Genomic DNA, 18,705 nt, shown 5'->3' on the forward strand with positions numbered 1-18,705 from the left:
CCACCAAGTTGCTGGTTTGATTTATTTGATTTATTTTTACAAAAATGGAATGCAGCTGTGTTTTCCAAGTCTAAAATACAATGTTTTGCTTTCATTATTGCAATTGTATGCGTATTTATGCTATTGTGGAGCGTCAATGTACAACAAAATGAAAACACTCTCAAGAAGCATGGTGGAATCTTCACGCTGAACTGACTACATGATAAAATGGCATTGAGCTTTGTCAAAGAACAAATTAAACAAATTGGGTTGAAGATCAGCACTCAGACATGCTGAACATCTGAGCCAATTGTCGAGCTCTTGTGAGTATATTTGCAAAGTGGTGGGAATTTTCATGGAACTTGTGGGAATTAACTGTGAATATAGGGTTGTTGTAACTTTAGAAGCAGATATCCAATTTAAATTGTTAGCCCGCATTGCCCACGTACGAGTGCATTATAATCGAATGGAACCTCATTTCATATTTTTTTCCCTACAATTTATATTCACTGAGCTTTCAGATGAAAATAAATGTTTGATTCATCCATTTAATTCCAAAAATCAACGAATGTCCAGCCGAGGCATTGTGTAAGGTGTGTAAAAATGGTGGCATGGTATAATCTACAATGCAAGCTTTTATTAACAACTCAAGGCAGTAAGAGTCTCCCAGGCTGCAAGGCACCACTCAGGCAACTTGACCCATACCTTCAAAGCAAGCATTGTAGTTACAGTCTCACCAAACTTTCTTGAACCACATGGTGGTTTATTTAGCAGTCACACACAAACAACGACAGAATAGTCTGTGTGCGCAGCTGCTAAATGAACCACCACAAGGTCAATAAAGCAAGTATGGTGAAAGTCATGATGCTGGTGTGCTATTTTTTGACAGGGCTGACTTTTGTCAGGATGTATTATGCCGACACTGCCCAGACTCGCGATAGTGTTGCTGAGCAGAGTGGGTGGGCTGATTGCCTTGAATCGTTAACTCATTCAGTGCCAGACTCCTCTTTATCCTACCACGTGGAAAAAATGCAAGGCTGTACATGGAATTGAATGTCGGAATTTTGGAAAAAACATTGAATGAGTTAATAAAAGCTTGAATTAAGCTTGTCGTATGTTGAGGCGAGAAATCCAACAGAATTCAAGAAAGCTCAAATCCTAAAAAGTTACCTCCTCATCAACTTCTTAAGATTTTTGTTAAAAATACAGGTTTGATAGATGTTATGTCATCCATTTTTATATACTTTTTTCAAGAAAAAGTAATAATTATTTCACCAAAATGTAATTTATGTCCAAGTGAGGGTAAAGCTTCCTTCTGAAATGGAGTAATTGGATTTGCAATATTTTTTATGGAACACAGTGCTTCAGATTTCATGAATAAAGATGTGAAATATGATGTTCCATCGTAATTGCTGTAGAAATGTTCTCCTTCACACAAGAGGTAGCCAAATTAACATAGCAATGTATCAAAAATTGCAAATTTTTTAAATCCGGGTCACAACTTGAACTTTACTTGAAATCTTGCTTTAGTCGGGATTATGGTCAAATCAAATTTTCACGACTATATTTATGATTCAATTCGGGGGCACGAGCCTTCTTACTTTATTCCCTTTGATGGCTGTGTCAAGTCCCCTTCTTAGAAAATTTATGTCATTTTGCACCCTACCACTTATGACAACAAAGTATACTCTAATACAACAATTAAGATCTTTGTGATGGATGGAAACTCCTCAAGTGCACGTTGAGACACAGTGAGTGTGGTTTGGCTAGCAGTCATTTGCAATACATTCCGAGTAGAAGGGAGCTGGGGGGGGGGGGGGGGGGTTGTAATGGAGGGATGGGAAAGGGGGGAAGAAGCTGCCTGGCCAATATGACATGGTCAGTTGTCCCTCATGACGAGCAGATGGAGGCAGCATACTGACTCTTGATGTTTTTTGTTTGTTTTGCTGGAAAGCCATGCAGAAGAATGTAGTATGACAGCAGCCAGTGCTACACTTAATGCATTGCTATGAAAACCATAACACAACCAGTTACACGATGCAGGTGTTAGATGTACAAAAATAAACATACCCATACCATATCTAGTCTATGCCTCTCCAACTCCTGGCAGAGAGAGTTGGCAAAATATTATGAAACAGAAGTAATATCCAGAACCAGAAAGCATTGTGTTTTCACATTCAGAATGAATCACGACAAAAGCTTCTTTTGTTGAGCAGTAACCAATGTTTAAGTTGGAGTGAGTTTACCTGGTGCTTCAGGATCTCCGCCTGTTGTCTCCTCAGCTCCTTCTCCTTGGAGAGAAAAGAGAGAGGCAGGAAGATCAGAACACTGATACTCCTGCCAATCCTATTTTTTTAAATCTCTTTTTTAAGAGGCAATGCCAACTGAAACTTCAAAGTAAGAATAAGTTAAAAGTAAAGACCTAGCGAGCTTCAAAGCAAGAAAAAAGTAAATGAAAAGAAAAACACTTTACCCTATTTTCTGCACTAAAAGGGGCACCTAAAGGCCTTTGATTTTCTTAAATGCTTCAGCGCGCCTTAAAATCCGATGCTTTTTGTGTATGCTTATTCCGGAAACATTTAGAAATTAAATGTTTCTTTGCTAGTGACATGTTTACAATGCACAGTTCAAACGATTGGTTAAGCGGTTGAAAATGGAAATGGGAAGTAGCAATGTTAACAAGTCAATGTTATAACATGCTCCTGGTTAAGTGAATTGTGTTGCTGCTTTATTAAATGTTTTATTGAAATATGGTAATTCTGTTGGCTTCATCCTGTCAATGTGCACCCAATGTATTTAAAAAGTGACCAAATTGGCCATCAGTGATGGTGCGCCACATGATACATTGTACAAATACATTGTGCCTCTTAAAGTGGAAAATACATTCATGATTTTCATAAACATGTCAATATTTATTTACTTCATCCTATCGGGCAGTGCATAAGAACATTTAAAATGGTAATGGAAATGGCATCTAATTCCCTGAAGAAAGATTTATCAAAACAATGACAAATCCCATACGCTGCCAAACGTTGACATCGTCTGTGTTCTAACATGGTATTGGTCCTTTTATACTACAGTACTTGTGATATAAAATTGCTGTATACCATTGGCAAATATTAACATTATTTAGAGCTCATATTATTCCTCCAGGATAGACAACAAAATGAAATTAATTGCAGAAGTGACTGGCTAATGCATCCACCCTATGGTACGGTGCATTGGCGTTTGACAGGTCCATTACAGTGGCGTGATGTACAAAACCCGTGACAAAATCTCACCAAAATCTCTGTTGGCACGTGTATACATGTAAACAAAAGTTGTCACCAAAATGTGCATGCCCATGGATCACAGTCTGAGAATGTTACCACACAAATTGCACAATTTTGGATTCCATTTATGTCACAAGCATTTCTTCACATTGATATGAATATGTATATTCATGATTACAGCATAAACTGTTGTTCCAATATTTTCAGACATATTATGATTTTGAGTATGAGCAGTGGTTACAGTTGCTCTGGGCTCAAGTAACGACTAATAAGTCTTCAGCTTGCAAATGTGACATGACCAAAATCAGAAAATAGAGGTGTGCAGTGACTTGTTGCATCCTGAGCCCTGAGCAATTTTGATGTCATTTTTAGTAGGCAGCATGTGGAAAATGGATAAAAACTGGAGTATTTTGCAACTTAGTTCATATTTCATACTACTAATCAGAATCAGAGCTTGTGGGGCTTGCATAGAACGCTTTAGTGGTTGACACATCCTTGAAGTATGGTATCTTTTTTATTTTTGAAGGCAGGGGGGGTGTAATACAAAGAAATATATTAAAAAGCAATTGATGGTATTTTTCTTTTAAATTATTTGTGTACTAATGGCACTAGAAGTGAGGGGAAAACATTAATCGCAATATACAGTTGAGAGGACATGGGTGTGAGAATTAATTTGAAGGATATTGTGGAAAAAATGCTTTTGTTTAAATCTATGTAACTGGTGATGAATTAATTGTAGGGCTTCAGTGAGTCATACCTTTATTCGCTTTTCAGCCTCCAATATTTTGGCGTTGGCTGCTTCTTCTTTCTTTTTTCGCTTGGCCTGGGAATAAAAATTAAGATCAAGAACAGATTCATGCCTATCAGTCTCAGCCAAGCTTGACTTTTGCCTTTGATTCAGCCCAATATTTGCGGTTTCCTGTTTTCAGCAAACATTCCATGCCCTCAGAATGCCAGTCAAATTTGTAGAACACTGCCAATTAATTATGTATCTCTTTAACACGTAATTGTAAAAATGTTGAAGTCTCCCGTTAAGAGCGTCTTGTCAACCGTGTCGACACAAAATTGATTTCGTCCTAAAACACTTTGAAGCTGCAGCATTATAATTGCGTGCGCCTGGATATGTATGCCTGTGTATGTGTTAGCATCTCTGTTCTCTGTTTGTGTGTGGCACCTTTTTTTTCTCTCTCCACCCGACCCACTTATTTTGAACTGTTACTGTTGTCTGATGGGGGAAAAAAAGACCTTTCTGTCCAATTTAAATAAGGTCTGAAGAGGCAGCAACCGCCATTTTAATATTCAACAGCCGTCAACCAAGACCAATTTAGCATTAGTTCCATATGGAATTATGCCTAAGAAGACGCAACGCCTCCAAAGCATGCCACTATTCAGTAATGAGCTTTAGGAAGATTAAAAACACTATACAGTAGTCAAAAGGGGCTGAAGCTATCCTGGAATGTTCTGCTTAATCGGGCGCTGTTGGGTCAGATTTTGTTACCTCCAAAATTTGCTGTGCCTTGAGTTCCTTTTCCATTCGAACCTGCTGAATGCGCTTGATCTTTTCCTGTTGGGAAAACAAAACCAAACAAAAATGTTGTTTCGTGTTGTCTTTGAATGCAGACAAAGTATCAGGTTAATTTTCTCGATGTCATTCTCCTGTATCATATCAAAGACAATTGTTTTTATGTTGTGAAAAACAGTAATGTAACCCACCTGATAGAGATGAACAGATGAAAAGTCCTTAATGCTTTATAATAAACAGAAAGCATTTATATTTTTACACCATCTGTGTTTTTTTTGGGTGTGGTGGGGTCTGTTTCATTGTTGCATGAGCTTCCCTTCAAATAATTCTCCCAACAAAAGAGGCATTACGCTGTTTCTTGCATGTCCTCGTTTGAAGGAATAAAGCAAGTTGTTTAAAACAACCACAGAGCTTTGCCCAAGGGGACTTATTTGGCTCGATGGCATAGCAAAAAGCTATACGAGGCTAACGATCAGAATATGTCATTATTCAAGCAATGGATATTTGAACTGAAATGGTGAAGCAGCACACGTAGACAGAGGCACTCATTTTTTCCTTTACGTTAATAATATTACTCTGCTAAATAGGAGTTTGAAAGTCAATTTTTTGACACCAGGTGGCCAATGCACACACCCCAGAAAGAGCTGCAGAATGTCCATTGAATTAACAAAATGCAGCAAGGAGTCTTTCTTAAAATCTATATAATTATGAGCACTCTTTAATTTGACAAAGTACAACATGATGGAGATGTCAAAACACAAAGTTCTTTGGGTGATTTACTTTGATTTTAAAAAGGAATGATGACAAGTCTTGAATGATATGGGTTTTGTGTGTAGTGAGAGAATAAATTAAACTCAAATCTCAAGCACAGCACAGTATATGACTTCTTTCAAGGTTCACCATAACCTTTCATAGATCTACATGTATATCTTTCTGCAGTAACTAGTGCAAATTTGTTGGAAACATGGACAGTTCTTGGGTATGTTTCCAGCTCTCTCAAACACGGTTAGCACTGCATGACCCATCATTAAAATATAAAAAAATGTATCAGTGGCAGTGTGGACATTTTGAGAAAGTATGTTAATATGTATTTCCAGACCAGTCTTGACCATCACAGCAACTAGCTGCCATATGTCTCCCAAGCACTACTATTTAAGGAGTATTTTTTTTCCTGAAAACTTAACCACTGAGAAATACTTTAAAACATTACTTTACATCAATACTTGATTAATTTGGCCAAAATACACAACCATGTTTAATGCTGGCAGTAAAATGAAAAGCAAGACTGTCACATCTGAGGTACTGAGTATTTTTTAGCAAGACAATTACTGGTTTTCAAGGGGAAACCCAACCGTCCACGTACCTGCTGCTTAAGAATCTTGATATGCTCTTTTTGCTTCCGTCTCTCCTCTGCCGCCATGATAGCTGAAAAGAGTCAAGAGACTTTCTCTGATTGACTGCAAAATCGTCTGACACAGCCACAGTCTCAAATGTATTTACAATTGACAGATTTAATAGCCACTAAATGCTCCTGATCGGCTCTGTTTGCGTCGTTCATGGTGCCTGCCTCCACCATTAGTATGAGACTAAAGTTGCATCTCTGAATGTGAATTATGAATCGGCAATCAACAAAAGTCGTTGATCAATCAGGTAACACAGTCGATTCCCTTTTCTTATGGATTTTTCCATTCGCGATTACAGTAGACGAACCCAACTGAAACTGTAAGTATATTTTAACTTTGCTTTTAATGCGGCAACTCTTTGTGGGTGAACTTTGTCAACATATATTATTTGGGAATACCAAGAGATGAGTTTGAGGTGTGTACATTCCTGTGCTGAACCACATCTGCATGGGAAATCACACTCCAGTCACATGCATTGCTTGCGATTAGTTAGCAAATTTATTAAGGCTACAGGTTTAGGTTAGGTTTGTGCCACAGATGCCCAAAATTCAGAGCATTGCTAATGACCATTGGTAATAGTCATTTTATATTTATGTCACAGTTCGTACAGTAAGTATGTAGAAGCTCTTTAACCAAGTGCTATGGTTATTGCTTAAATATATATCTATCACACTCCAGAAGCGGTCATTTATTGTTTTGTAAAATATATTACAAAAAAAAAGATTTTAGCTAAAATGTGAACTCAGAATAATTTGCTGTAAATCTGACCATGACGTGTTTTATGAGTCCAATGTTGTCTTCTGTTCAATGTGGGTATAATTCAGTTATTGTATAGAAGTTCCAAACCTCAAATTGAAAGAGTGCACATTATTTTGAGTAACTCATAAAAATGTGTTCCAAATCTGAAAATAAAGTGCTTTATGAAATCAATGTTGTCTCCTGTTTAAATTTGGGTACTATTCAGTTATAAAATGAATTTGTATAGAAATTCCAAACCTCAAATTAAAAGAGCACACATTAAAAGATCTGATCAAATACATCCTATTGTGCAATATATCAATAGGGAGCTGTTTTGCGCATGTAATCAATGGCTAGGATATACAGGTGAAAGGTCAGTGTTTTAGCAAGCTCTCTGTGACAAGATTAAATTCTACTCGTTAAAAATACTTATGGCACACAGATGGCATCTACTCCACCGGTTTACCTCACAAATAACATGTCTTACGCCAGAGTTGACTGTACTGTATTTTCATACAGGAGGAGAAAAAACATTCTATTCTAGCTATTCCACTACCATGGCCTTGGCATTCTATTCTATGAGTGACAACAAACAGCATGCTTATACACCGACCTTAACTCAATCCAATTTGCACAATATCAGCCAATGGTCAAAGTTGAAGAGTAGTGAAACAGCTGACAGTGCAGTATAAACTGGCTTTAAAAAAAGGTGCTTCCTACCTTGCTGTTTCCGAGCTTCTTTGGCGGCACGTGCCAGTGCCTGCTTTTCTAGTTTTCTCATCAGTTTCATCTGGGCTGCCTGTCGGGCTATTTCTGCACACCAGAGGAGAGAAAAATTGTCAGTGAGGAATTTCTTTGCCTGACCTTCCTTTGCTCAGTGAATGATGAGTCGCTTGATTAGGTAAAAGTGGATCAAGGACAGTGGTCAGAAGTACAAATCATAAAGTAGACTTTTTAGGCACATGTACTCTGAGTATTTAATGTACTTTTACTCACTACATTTTACACATTTATACTTTTACACATCTGCACTTATACTCCGACTGGTGCCAAAATAGGTAGTAGTCCCTCCACGGATGATGACACAATCAATAAAAAATGTAAAGAGAGGTATGCCAAGTTCACTGTGGTTGAGATCTTAAAAGATTTCGAAGTCGGGCACTTTAAGGGGTGGCAAAATAAGGTGCTGTGCAGGTGCAGGCAGGGCCGACGGCTCCACCCGTTGGTCGCCAACCAGATCATGACAGATTTTTCTGAATCGGTGCTTTTAATTTTACTAATTTAATTACTTTGACACATCTGTACTTCTGTGTGAATATGTTGGAAATGTGTTAGCCCCCTGCAGTCATGTGAGATGTGATTGATTTGATATAATAGTAGAGATTGCAATCCTATTATCAAACCACAACTACTCATAGTTCTGTTGTTTCAATTATTATTTGCTACACTTGACTCAAAGATATGGGTCATGTTCTCTACTGACCTTGAGCTTCTAATTTGCGCAGGAGTTTCACCTCACTGGGGCTGGGACCTTCCGTTACCAAGGGGTCGCCCACATTTGGGGGTCGACCTTTTCTCCGCCGATTAGCTTTAGCACTGTCGCCAGCTAACTGACGTTCCGAATTAGGGGGGCGACCCCGCCGGCCTTCCATTCCCAAAATGTGAGGAATGACTTCCTCTTCCTTTAACAGGTTCCACTGTAAACCCTGAAGAGCCAGAAAATACATGCAAAAAGTTTGGGAGGGGGAAATGATCAACAACATTTAACACTTGAGGAATAATTTAATTCAGAATCAAAACTGTTCCATTGTAGCTTAATTGTTGATTTTTTTAAGATAGATTTGAAGGAGGTAAAGAAACCAGGTTACATGGCTACACAGGCCACCTGTGGAAGTACGTTCATCACTAGGGTTCTGCATGAGTCCTGTCCCTGCCCTGACAGTGACTGCTGCATAATGCTCAGCCTGAACAGGGATCAAGGAGAGGGGGGAAGAGAGAGCGAGAAAGTATGGAAAACCATTGTAACATTTATTCCATATTAAGGATTTTCATCTTAATGTCACTTTACTAGGATACTTGTTATCCTCATTAGTAAGACAATTCATTGCACATGTACTGGAATGACGAGTGTGTACCAGTAAGACAAATTTCTTATTAAGTCATTCACTCCAGTGCCAGGGTTTTTGTCCTTCTCTCTTGTATTCCAGGACCCAAAGAATATTGAGTTTTAGGACTACATAAACATTCAATACAGCGTAAGAAACCTCAGACTCTCTTCTTTCATCAGAAAAATAAGGTTAAGTCCTAAATTATATGGGTACGGAGTTAAATGAGCTTCAAAAGCTCCCCAAAACACAATGCAATACATACATATTGGCTTTTCCTGTATATGATATCTGTCCATGTTAAGAATCGCTTTGTTGCAGCTTCAGCTGTTGTTAAAGCACTATATAAATCAATATGCATTGTATTGTATTGTATATACTGTAGTGCTTTAATAACAGCTGAAGCTGGAAGAAAGCGCTAAAATTGAAAAAAGGGAAAAAAAACCTTGCCAGAGGCCATGGGCAGTGATTTATCAGCATCCAAACAAGAAAAAAAAAAACCCGAACTAATTCGGGAATGGCGCTCTACGTCATATTTTCAATTCCTGAATAAATTCGTGAATGGCAGTGAATGAGTTAATAACCGTACTTATAAGTTACATGTGCGCTACTAGCGCGCTGAATTGTCTTTCCACTAAGGACAAAGAGTATAGTTTAGTGACCTTAAACTGGATAACATGAATACCAATAAATGCTAAATAATTTTCCATACAAGGCACAGACAGAGGGAGAGAGATGAAAGGTGTTCACCTGGGGTCCTTCTCTGGCTTCATAGAAGTCACCAACCCTGATCTTTGCACTGAAGCTAAAATTATCACGTGTGATGCCACTTATTCCATTTCTGGATAGATACTACAGAAGAGAAAATAATAAATGGTGTTGGTTTAGGCAGAAAAAGGCGAAATTAGTGACTTTGAAAAAGCAGTGGGAAGACTAGACTATAGATAGGAGGGAGTCTACGGTTATAGTGCATCTGTGGTGCAGGCCCTGCTAATTACGATAAAACCCAGAGGACAACAAAAAATAAATAAATGTGGAAAAAAAACAGCAAAAGCTCTTAAGGGAAAGAAAAACAGTTGTGACCTTGGGGTGCACAATTCAGGCTCTTTATAACTCTTGGTCAGACATTTTTTCACTCCCCGCTGACTGATAGATGAGCAGCGAGTGGATACTGCAGAGCAGCCATTTTTCTATTTTGACCACTGCACTAAAGGTAGTTTGACAATCACCGGTGAACCAAATAAACATTATTTGTACAAATAAGGCCAAAGCTGTGCATCCCAACAATAACCATAAATCATTACTTTGTGAAGGGAGAGGGAAGCAAAAGTGGCACAAGAAGAGACGCTAAGAATAACACCACACTATTCGGGTCACAGGAAGCTGAATGGGAGTAGTCGGGGTACATGTAGTTGTGGCAAAAGTGGAAATGATATCAAAGTCTGATGCACATTAATTTGTTTGAGCATACATAAATACCTTCATCACATCTGGGTATTGTCTCAGTTTCTTGCCACATGGTGCGTAGTAGGCTACATCCCCCTGAGGCCGTCCTGACAAGTTTTTGATTCTCGTTTCTCTCCGCCACCTTGATTTTTAACAAATTTAAAAAAGAAGGCCGTTAACTTAAAAAATGTTTGTTGTGAGATGTGACAACTATCGTAGATGGTACAGATTGAGTTGAACCATACCCCAACTCCAGAGGTGTCATCAAATCCTTTTCATCCATCACATGCCTTCTCTTCCCTAAACCTATAAAAATATTCAATGGTATTTTTACAGCAAAATTGTTTACAGCCAGATGGTGTGGCGCTTGAACGCACACACACAACACACAGACTGGCAGACACACAGACACACCACATACAATATATTTGGCAATTTTCCATTGTGCAAATTTTGCATTTTGGGGAATTTAGAAATTAGTGGAATATAATGAATGTGCTGAATGAATAGTAGTGTGGGAAAGTTGGAAAACGTGTTTGTTGCATGCCTTATTCCCTTGCACGGTAATATCGTTGAAAAAGTTGGCACTTTAAGGGGTGTGAAAAGCAAATCCAAACATGTTCTGAATTTTAGCTAACCACTTTGATCACAGGTATCAATGCTCTTCAAGAAACATGCTGTTTGAGAATTCTTATTCGAATGGGAGCGGGAGAGGGAGAAAGAGAGAGAGGGAGAAAGAGAGGGAGAGAAAGACAGAGAGACAGAGAGAGAGACAGAGAGAGAGAGACAGAGAGATAGAGATAGTGACAGAGATAGTGACAGGGAAAGAGACAGAGAAAGAGACAGAGAGAGAGAGAGAGAGAGAGAGAGAGAGAGAGAGAGAGAGAGAGAGAGAGAGAGAGAGAGAGAGAGATAGGTAGGTAGGTAGGTAGGTAGGTAGGTAGGTAGGTAGGTAGGGAGGTAGGTAGGTAGGTAGGTAGGTAGGTAGGTAGGTAGGTAGGTAGGTAGGTAGGTAACATTAGTGAACATATGCTACTTTCAACAAGTCAGAAAAGATGAAGCACAAAGGCTACACAACAATGACTGCTTCAGCTACAAATAAGTCCTACATTATCTGATGTGGATCAGTAATCTACACAGATCACATTTTCGCAGGCATGCCTCTACAAGACTTCGGCTCTTGTCTTCTTTCTTGTTTAGTTGAGGTAATGATTGCTCTTCAACATATTGCGTTAGACAGCACAGGCCATGTGCATGAATCACTTTCGACAGCTTTTCCTTGCAGTATCAAGTATGCCTTTAACAATAATATAAGTGAACATATGCTACTTGCAACAAGGCAGCAGGAGGTACCAAACCAATTTTCATCCCATTTTTCCCCAAGGAGACCGCATTAGATATTTCATAGATTACCTAATGGAGAGGCTAGGCTGTAGGAGGAGGCGCCAGGAGAGCTGTGATAGACCAAAGCACTGGAACTGGTGACGATAGTGGGCGTCTTGACAACCTGGAGATTGAGAGGGGAGCCGCTGGTGGTTGTGTGATTGGCTGAGGTGTTCAGTAGTTCTGGGACTATGGTTTGCCCGTGGGCAGTTGTTTCCTTCTTTGACGAGCCGGATGAGAGCGACGTGGACTCCTTGACTTTCTTTGCAGAGATGTCACTATCGGAGTTGCTGTCTGACTCTAGACATATGCAAACAGATTAAAACGTCACAATAAAGTACAGGGAATCTGCCCTTTGTTACATATGTATACCTGTCTTAAATGTTTTTTATAATCATTTTCAGTATCCAGACAGGCAGGTCAAGATTTTACAGGTTGGCAGAAATCATATAGTGTGCATCCGAGAGGCTATGTAAGAGCTTTACATAGCCACCACAACATAGGCTGTCCAGATTCTTAGGTTGTATCCTCTAATGGTCTAATTTGAAGGTCATGTGAACGATGTAATTTCCACAAGGGTGCCTCAACTGCATGCCAATGTTGAAATTAATGCAACCTTGGAATTTAACCTGAATTGTAGCCCTGAATGAATGCTGCTTTGGAGTATTTTTATAGCCTACTTTGCTCTATTCTTTTCCTACGTTGTTCTTCTATGCTAGGCCAGTTAAACGTCGAACTGGTGTTAATTAAAAACATGATTCAGGAAAAGAAAAAAACTGAAAAGCTAGAAAAGGATGGAAAAAAGGCCCGATGAGATGATGAGTGAGGTTTGTCGAAGAAAAGGTTTCTTCATTCGTTATCTGTACTTCTCCGAAGGTGCCGGACGTTTTGCTCCTCATCCCAAGAGCTTCGTCAGCGAACTAAAGTTGTGCTGGGAACTCTGGCTTCAGGGAATGGTCCAGTGCTTCCCCAACCTTAGAGCAGGGACCTATCAGAGCAGAGGTCTGGCACCACCACCTCTCTCCATTCGGGATATATATATAAGGCCAGACTTACCAGCATAACTTTAGTTCGCGGACGCAGTGGTTCCAATGAGGAGCGAAACGTCCAGCACCTTCAACGAAGTACAGATGATGGCTGAAGAAACCTGTTTCCTTGATGAACCACTCCTGTAGGACTGAGAGCCTACGCAGATGAGTGAGGTTTGTACCAACCTGACAAGCTGTCATCAGAGTCGTCATCGTCTTCTTCCTCCTCTTCAAGGTCATCATCATCATCGTCGTCATCATCATCGCCTGAGTCATCAGATTCCTTGTTAGCAGGGAGGCCGGCCGCAGGGTTACAATTACCAGGAATTCCCACCCCGGGAATGCCAACACCGGGGATGCCGACTCCTGGGATCCCGATCCCCGACTCACCTCCACGAAACAAATCGACTAAAGACTGGACCAAATGATTCTGAGAAAAACCTTTCCAGTTTGCTAAAGGCCCCGTTTGTCCCATTCCTTGTGTTAGGTTTGGCGTCTGTCCCTTCCCCTTTGGGTTCTTGCTCTTTCTGGAGCCATAGCTCGCGGCATAAGGTGAGGTAGTAGGTGGCTGCGACGCGAGCCCAGTTTGGGAACTTGTTTGGGTCCTACTCGCCCCTGTGCTAAGATTGACAGGCATTGACCCACCATCAGAGTCACACTGAGGGGACTTGCCTTGAGTGACAGAGTTTTTGCGAGGTTTGGTGATGAGGGCCAAAGGTGCGTCCTGAGTGGTGCTTTGGATGACTCCGTTGGGGTGATTAGGTTCAGGAAGCCCGAGTAGGGCACTTGAGAGGAAGAGATTGGAGTGATTGTTCTGAGGTGGAGGAGGCAAAGCGGGTGGCAACGGAGAAGACAGAGACATCCCCTTGGGAGACTTGTTTGGCCCCTGCTTCCTTGGCTCGCCTGGGAATGTCTGTCCTTGGGACATGAGGGTCTAGGAACAGAAGAGAAAACAACAAGAGGCAGTGAGTTGGAGGGATGGCGGACGGTAAAAGCAAACTCGAGAGGCACAATTAAAGTTTAGAAGGAAACTAGAGGAAATGGAACAGAGTGCAGCTGTTTGAACTGTCAGTTTGTATTACTGTTGTTTGATTGGGCAGCTGAGTACAATTCAGACCACAAGTACAATGGAACCTCGGAACTGTCCCTGAAAGATGATTGGAAATTTCCATGATTTAACATTAATGTTTCTTTTTTTGTTTTTTTTAATGGTCTTGGATCAGATGTACGTAGGTCCGGAACATGTACAGTTTGAATAAAAATAATGAGTCTTCCACTTTCTCCTATTGATGTGCTGAATTCAATTGAGTCAATGGCCTTACCTGTTTCAATCTAAACTCATTGATCTGTGCAAGTGAGTCTTCAAGCAATTTCCTCCTGTTGTTTACTTTGGCACTGCCCGCAGCAGCGTAGAGAGGTGGCTTCAGTGAGGACTTGTTGGGGCTCGTTACAGATGAGGTCAAAGTGAAATACTTTGGGGAGGTAGACATAGGGAAGGCCGAGTATGGAGGTGAGGGCACTGAAACAGGCTTGGGGGAAGAAGAAAGGGAGAGGGGCAAGTGCTGGGGGGACGAAGAGGACGGCAGCAGTTTGGGACGTTTGGGAGAGGCGGAGCTGGCGGAGCTGGCAAGCGCATTTGGTGCATGGGTGAGGGCGATGGGGGAGGAAGACGGTGAGGACTCCCTGTGGGGCTGGCTGAGGAGTCCCAGGGACTTTGAGTTGGCAGCAAGGCCAGTGGACTGGATCACACTAAAGTGTTGTTCAGGTCTGGATCTGGAAGAGTGTATAGCCAGTGGTGAGCTTTGGGACAGGACTGGGGGAGACACGGAATGGGCTATAGGAATGAGGGTTGGCGGGCTGGGGGGGACTGTCGGGATGTGGTTGCCCTGGGCTTCTGCCGTGTGGACCACAGAGCCTGTCTTTCCAGAGACTGGTATCAGTACCTGAGAAGGATATAGGCAATTAAAAAAATATTCATCCTCAATCGTGCAATTTGGTGCGACAATTTGGTCTCATAGGTCGATGCTCTTAATTTCAAAATGTTTCTTTTGACTACATTGCTTCCAATGCGTGGATGTGGATATTCAGATTTTTTTGTCCAATCAAATCTCAGCCACCCTGCGTTGCCATGTCAATCTCATTATCTCATCTATCAAACCTTTGCTAGATGTTACTTGAAACTGTAAAGCAATGGGGCTGAGGTTTCAACTTCTGTCCTCTGATTGGCCAAAGCAAATTGTTAGTTATGTTTGACCCGCTTAGTGCATCTATAGCCCTCATTAACGCCACATTAATACATTGAATAATGTGCACCACTGCTTAGTATGAAGCATTGGACCAAATGTCATTGTTTTGTGCTATTTCATAAATAGTGAACCGTTCCAGCTACATGCTGTAAGTGTCTTGGTATAAATTGCTGATTTCTGTTATATAATTCGTCAAGTTTCCACTGCAGACCCAAGTAGAAAATGCACAGCCCGTCACTGATGTTGAGCATTCATATTTACCTTTAACTTCTTCTTTATCTGCTTCTCAGAGTCTGATAAGTCATCGTCCTCGTCTTCGTCATCATCCTCTTCATCATCCTCCACAAGGTCCTCCAAATCACTGCTGAGGGACCCGTCGCTTGAGCTGTCTGAAGATGTACCTGTTTCACTGTTACTTATTCCAGGAACCTCTGCTGCCTTCTTACGTTGCCTCTAAGGTGAGAAAAGGGCGCAAAATGCACATCAGTACACATATTTTTTGCCATTTATGTACCATACCATATTTTTTTGTGAATGGTAAGAATCGTAGGAAACAACAACTTACCCTTTCCTTAGTTTTTGGAGCAATATTTTTTTCCACTGTCTTATTCTGACAGGGACTGTTGGAGGGCTCTGCTTTTTTGGTTGGATTGTTCGATGATTGAACAGGGATCGGATTAACACAAAAGCTCCCAGGCTGCGTGGTTGGTTGACAAACGCCACTGCCATTTACAGCGCCATTCACCCCTTTAAACATAAAACAAGAAAGTCTGTTTCACCTATTCAATTTTCAAAGAGCATGGATGCACAATCGAAGAAAATATCTGGTACCGAATTCGGAATGGACTGGGGCAAGTATTGATTTGGGCATGTAACTCTTCAAACATGCTGGCTGCAAAATATACAAGGCCAATACTAATGGCTGACATAATAAAAGACTGAAATTGAAAGGGTGCTAGGGAAAAAAAATATCAAAGTAAAACCCAAAGGCATGTGTAGCTGGATGGAGAACAGACCCCAGTCATTTGTGCAAGAATGTCGAGATCACTATCCATGATTAAACTATAGACAAAAGGCGCCTTTTCCAGCTTTTTTCCTATGATGCTGCCACGGAAGGCATAGAAAAAAAATGTGTTGATCGACCATCAACCAGAATACAGCTTCTGGTATTAAAACATTCACTGAACTGGTTGCTAACCATACAATTTCAGGGCACACAGAGACAAACGACAATCCCCATTCACACTCACATCTACCATACATACAATTTTGAGCAGGTGGCTTCTAACTTAACTGTTTTCATAGAGCACTTTAAACCAACGAACATTGTGCACAAAGTGCTGTTCAAATGTAATATATACAATAATAATAATAATAAAAAAAGACAGTAGAAAGCACCAAACAGTAAGACTCAGATCAAGTGTGAGTCATATTTCCGAGCACAAGCACTTTTGTTTTTCACTTGAAATCGGACTAATGGGCAAAAATGGCACAAATGAAAACAATCACTCAAAACACACATTTGCACTGGTCATCCATGTAGTTTTCGGTTATTTTTTTTTTAACAGTGATGACAAGGGGCATACTAGTACAAATAGTCAAACAGTTTTCAGCTTGACACTGGAGTGAATTATTTCTGTTTCCACCGTTTTATGATTCTGATAAATCCAAACAAATCTATTGACTAGCTTCCCGGAGTGCATTGTGTTTGATTCATCGCAAATGTCATTGATTCTTCCTAACATTACACAACATGAGATCAGAAATGCAATAAATCAAGTTGTTCTGTAGCATTTCTTTTTAAGTATGAGTGGATGTGTCTGCGTGATATACCTTTGGGTGGTTCTTGGCTATTCTTGCTGGGGACTCTAATCTGAACAGGACTGGCGCTATGGTTTGGCTGAATGTGCGGGGTAAAGAATGGAGGGAAACCTATGAAAGAAGGAAGAAAGGCAGCGGCTCCGCGCCCATGGGCTTCAGCAGCTCGCCACCACTCTGTAGAGAAGGGAATCAATGCAGCGGTTGCAATTCAAGTGGCAAAAAAATCGGTCATTAGGTTCTAGTGTTTTTGCACTGCACCCCCACATCTTACCTGACAGGGCTCCGAGTTGGGGGTGGGCAGCCAGAGTCGCTGACATGCCGAGGGAGCCAAGTCCTCCAAACTCCGGCCTGCCCACTCCAGCAGTGTAGAGGGCCCCAAAGGCTGGATGGTTCACCAGAGGAAAGGCACTTGACAATGTGGAGCCAATGAAAGGCTGCTCTCCAGCTGCTCCAAACAGACGGCCTGAAACATATCAACCAAAAGTGAAAGCTGTCAAATGTGGTTATCGCTGTGTCGTGTATGCCAAATGTGGTGGAAACTTTTTCACGTGGGTATAGTACAATTACAAAACACCTGTTTTACAAACGCTTGCTTTATGAAACATTTATGGAGGTACAATTCGGGTTGAACATATGTCAAATACATTATAATAAAAGATATTTAATGACAGTTTCCTATACTTAAGCAGTGAAATTGTTCAACTGTGCTACTCTTACAGTGGCTTCCAACAATATAAAAACATAAAACCATTTTATTGTGCTTGAGGGATACTTCTTGGCCTATTACGCTACTTTTACTGTTGGTCGTGATGGTGGCGTTCCTTTTTCGGTGGAACTTGATGTACGATTTTCAGAACCACAGAAAAATATATTTTTAAGCACTCGGCTTTATCCACAAGAGAGTAAACCTCTCAATTCAAATCAACTGTATTTATCGAGCAATTTATACACAAGAATGAACAATAACAAAGACACTTGACAACACAAAACAGTAAAACTAAGATCAAGTGTGATTCAAAGGCCAAAGAATACAAATGACGTTTCAGTTGAGTTTAAAGGTGGGCAGTGAGAGGGCTTGCCAAATATTTCATGGGCCGTCACTGCAGAGAAAGGGATGAGCAACGGAAATGTTTTTGGTCCCTCTAACAACAGTCTGGGCCGCAGACCTCAGGCACCAGGCAGGTCACGTGGAGAGAGGAAATTTAAAGATTTGAAATAAAATCAACACATTTTTTAAAAAAGGAGGTTCTTAAAAATAACTGAAATTGTAAAGGCTTTCTGATACTGATAGCGAACCAGAGATGGAGTTATGTGCTCCCTTACATTTACCCGTCAAGAGGAGAGGAGCAGCATTCTGGACCAAATGAAAATGTTTCATGCAGGATTGACTGAATCCAAAGTCCATTACAGTAAAGCATCAACTTCATTCTAAAACAAAGAGGAAGATTTTGAGGTTGCTGGGCGTAAGAGTCGGTCGTGGGTGCATTATGTCATTTTTGACTATTGAGAAGAGTACTAGTACAAGTTCTACATAACAAATGTCCAAGCATGTGGATACAACTAGATGTGTTCTGCAAAGGCGAGAATAAAATGCTTGTACTATAACCATGTCCATCTTTTTTGGTATTCAATTCCACCACAGAAGAATACTTCATTAATGACATCTTCAGAGAGCCTTTTTCTGAGCACAATCATTTCCGACAGGGGCGGCTGCCTCGTGTTACCTCCTTCCGGAGTCAGATGCAATTTGGTGTGAGCATAT

The 18,705-nt window shown here is 40.6% G+C and overlaps 1 protein-coding gene across 8 annotated transcripts in view; it reads right to left on the reverse strand.

The window, feature by feature from the left end:
• baz2ba (bromodomain adjacent to zinc finger domain, 2Ba) overlaps window positions 1-18,705 on the reverse strand; it is a 112,347-nt gene that overhangs the window by 22,413 nt on the left and 71,229 nt on the right. For 4 of the 8 annotated variants that reach the window (XM_088992252.1, XM_088992246.1, XM_088992247.1 and 1 more), the window contains 17 exons: window positions 17,215-17,406; window positions 16,956-17,117; window positions 15,688-15,869; window positions 15,384-15,575; window positions 14,199-14,819; window positions 13,063-13,810; window positions 11,879-12,148; window positions 10,711-10,771; window positions 10,499-10,607; window positions 9,770-9,871; window positions 8,398-8,620; window positions 7,635-7,727; window positions 6,137-6,198; window positions 4,750-4,815; window positions 4,009-4,074; window positions 2,226-2,270; window positions 2,050-2,082 (listed from right to left, as the gene is read on the reverse strand). In XM_088992252.1, coding sequence (XP_088848378.1) covers window positions 2,050-2,082; window positions 2,226-2,270; window positions 4,009-4,074; window positions 4,750-4,815; window positions 6,137-6,198; window positions 7,635-7,727; window positions 8,398-8,620; window positions 9,770-9,871; window positions 10,499-10,607; window positions 10,711-10,771; window positions 11,879-12,148; window positions 13,063-13,810; window positions 14,199-14,819; window positions 15,384-15,575; window positions 15,688-15,869; window positions 16,956-17,117; window positions 17,215-17,406 — 3,227 coding nt within the window. The remainder of the gene's footprint in view (window positions 1-2,049; window positions 2,083-2,225; window positions 2,271-4,008; window positions 4,075-4,749; window positions 4,816-6,136; window positions 6,199-7,634; window positions 7,728-8,397; window positions 8,621-9,769; window positions 9,872-10,498; window positions 10,608-10,710; window positions 10,772-11,878; window positions 12,149-13,062; window positions 13,811-14,198; window positions 14,820-15,383; window positions 15,576-15,687; window positions 15,870-16,955; window positions 17,118-17,214; window positions 17,407-18,705) is intronic. The other 4 variants (XM_088992250.1, XM_088992254.1, XM_088992253.1 and 1 more) reach the window with 4 other exon arrangements.

The sequence above is a fragment of the Hippocampus bargibanti genome, linkage group LG03 (genome assembly GCF_051943395.1).
Source record: "Hippocampus bargibanti isolate YZ-2025 linkage group LG03, ASM5194339v1, whole genome shotgun sequence".
In the NCBI taxonomy this organism is placed as follows: Eukaryota; Metazoa; Chordata; class Actinopteri; order Syngnathiformes; family Syngnathidae; genus Hippocampus; species Hippocampus bargibanti.